Source organism: Sinocyclocheilus anshuiensis, unplaced genomic scaffold (genome assembly GCF_001515605.1).
Source record: "Sinocyclocheilus anshuiensis isolate Anshui unplaced genomic scaffold, SAMN03320099.WGS_v1.1 scaffold937, whole genome shotgun sequence".
NCBI classification, from domain to species: domain Eukaryota; kingdom Metazoa; phylum Chordata; class Actinopteri; order Cypriniformes; family Cyprinidae; genus Sinocyclocheilus; species Sinocyclocheilus anshuiensis.
The window spans coordinates 202,486-204,985 of record NW_015554129.1 but is presented as its reverse complement, the minus strand read 5'-3'; the positions used below and the strand labels follow the sequence as shown (position 1 = coordinate 204,985).

The following is a 2,500-nucleotide window of genomic DNA, read 5'->3' as shown; positions in this document are numbered from 1 at the left end:
CGTAACTCTTTTCAGTGTGTCTAAGATTATTATAATTTTTTTTTTAAATCCATGTTCTTAAAGGAACACTCCACTATTTTTGAAAATAGATTCATTTTCCAACTCCCCTAGAGTTAAACAGTTGAGTTTTACCGTTTTCGATCTCCGGGTCTGGCGGTAGCACTTCTAGCTGTAGTGCAGCAGGCGCAATGATGTTACGCAGCGCCTGAAAATAGGCTTATTGGAAGTTACCTAGCTAGGACTGTTTTTAGGTGCTGCGTAATATCATTGCGCCTGCTGCACCCATGGTACGGCAGCAAAATTCCTTGATTATTATGCCGGAATGAGAGTATAGTTCTTAGCCATATCAGCCTAGAAAATCGCAACTTTTCATTTTCCCTCGGTCTTAGTACACGATATAACTACAGAAGAGTCAAGTTTTAAATAGGAAAAATATAGAAACTCTTTGGTCATTTTTGAGCGAGATGCTAACGGTCTAATCAGATTCAATGATCTATGCTAAGCTACAGCTAAAAGTGCTACCGCCAGACCCGGAGATCGGCTGAATGGATTCGAAAACGGTAAAACTCAACTGTTTAACTCTAGGGGAGTTGGAAAATGAGCCTATTTTCAAAAATAGTGGAGTGTTCCTTTAAGCTGTTGTTAACATTGTGAAAAAAAGTCTGCTTAATTGTGTTGAACAATTCAACTCATCAGTTAAAATCTTAATTTGAAATCTTACAATGCAATGTTTTTAGACACATTCATTATAATCAGTTCACACTTTTGCTAAAGGCTACTTCTTTTTCACACGGGTAGTTTATTCCTAATCTCTCTCTGTCTCTGTCAGATCATAGAGGATGGGCTGTGTGCAGTGTAAGGACAAAGAGGCTGCTAAGTTAACCGAGGACCGGGACACCAGCTTGTCTCAGAGCGCAGTAGGTTATCGGTATGGCGTCGACCCCACACCACAGCATTACCCCAGCTTCAGCGCGGTCACTGGGGTCACCGCTATTCCCAACTACAACAACTTCCATGGCGCTGGGGTCACGCAGGGTGTGACAGTCTTTGGAGGGGTCAACACATCCACACAGCAGGGAACGCTCCGCACACGAGGAGGCACAGGTAGACTTTTCATACAGTCCCAACTACCCAAACCTCATACAATTGTTTGATTAAGTGTTTCTTTGTTAAGCTGCTCAAACAAGCTCAGTGTTTTAGTCGCCTGTGATGACCATATCAGAGCGGACCTGTCTAACTACACAATGACACACTGACATAAATACATATAAAAAAATGTTAAAAAAAATGTGTTGCCTAAGCAGAATAAAGCCTCCATTGTTGCCAGATGTTCTTTAGAAACATGTAATTTGGTGACCTGAGAAATTAAATAGATTGACAAATTGGCTAAAATTCAAATGGAGGAAATTTTCATTGCATAATTTATTAACAGAAAGACCTTGAGTGCGTCATCTTACCCAATGCCTATAATTGTCCATGAATTTGCCTATTAATGTCTTGACGTACACAGCTTTCTTTCTCATAAAAATGAAGTTTTTTTGTTGTTGTTGTTTTGTTTTTTGGCATCTATGATTTCTTTAAGAACCTTTAACTTTCATCACGGTGAAAAATAACGCGTTCAATTTATTAAAGCATTTAACGCACTTGCCCCGCCCCAGACCTATGTGGGTCATCTGACATTTCATACATTGATGACAAATATGAGGCAGGGCAACAACTCACTGCGTGATGGAGCCTAGAGAACGTTCATCTGACATTTCATACAGTTGATTGATGACAAATATGAGGCAGGGCAACAACTCACTGCGTGATGGAGCCTAGAGAACGTAGTTAGAATGTCCCTAAAAGTCAAGATATGGGGAAAAATGCCCGTTTCAGTTGTTGTCTCATATTTACATCACATAGTTTAGCAATATCACACGAGCAATAGGCTAAGTGCCTTCTTAATGCACGTTTTGAACGAATTGGGTGAACCATTTGGTGCGTTGAACCATTGGCCATAGGCGCGTTGGATTTGAAGCGGCGCTACACTGATCGATCGGTGTGTGTGACATCAAAGGTGGTACTTTAATGTCACATACCGATCGGTCTGATGGTGATGATCCGCTTCATGTCGAACAAGCCTAATGATTCAAAGGACCATTCATAAAGAACCATTTACTTCACTCCTGAATGAATCAGCCTTTTCAACGAATCAAATGAATGACTTAATCATTAAGACATTTACCACCACCTACTGGCAGTTTATTATTTAGAGTATCATTTCATTAAAGAAATAATTTCATATTTCCATAGTAATAATAATAATAATAATAATAATAGAAATTATTAAAAGTATCACCCACCCAAAAATGGGAAAAAATTGTGTCATCATTTACTCACCCGCATGGTCAAAAAGAGCCAAATAAAACAAAATATTTCTTGCTGAAGCTACTTTTTGTAATGTTTGTTTGATGCTTTACACAACAATGACTTTAAATGATCTTTTGGGAGTAATTTC

The 2,500-nt window shown here is 39.0% G+C and overlaps 1 protein-coding gene across 5 annotated transcripts in view; it reads left to right on the top strand.

Annotated features, from left to right (window-relative positions):
- fynb (FYN proto-oncogene, Src family tyrosine kinase b) overlaps positions 1 to 2,500 on the top strand; it is an 86,453-nt gene that overhangs the window by 53,906 nt on the left and 30,047 nt on the right. For all 5 annotated transcript variants that reach the window (XM_016462788.1, XM_016462787.1, XM_016462784.1 and 2 more), the window contains exon 3: positions 830 to 1,104. In XM_016462788.1, coding sequence (XP_016318274.1) covers positions 840 to 1,104 — 265 coding nt within the window. In that variant the 5' untranslated portion in view covers positions 830 to 839. The remainder of the gene's footprint in view (positions 1 to 829; positions 1,105 to 2,500) is intronic.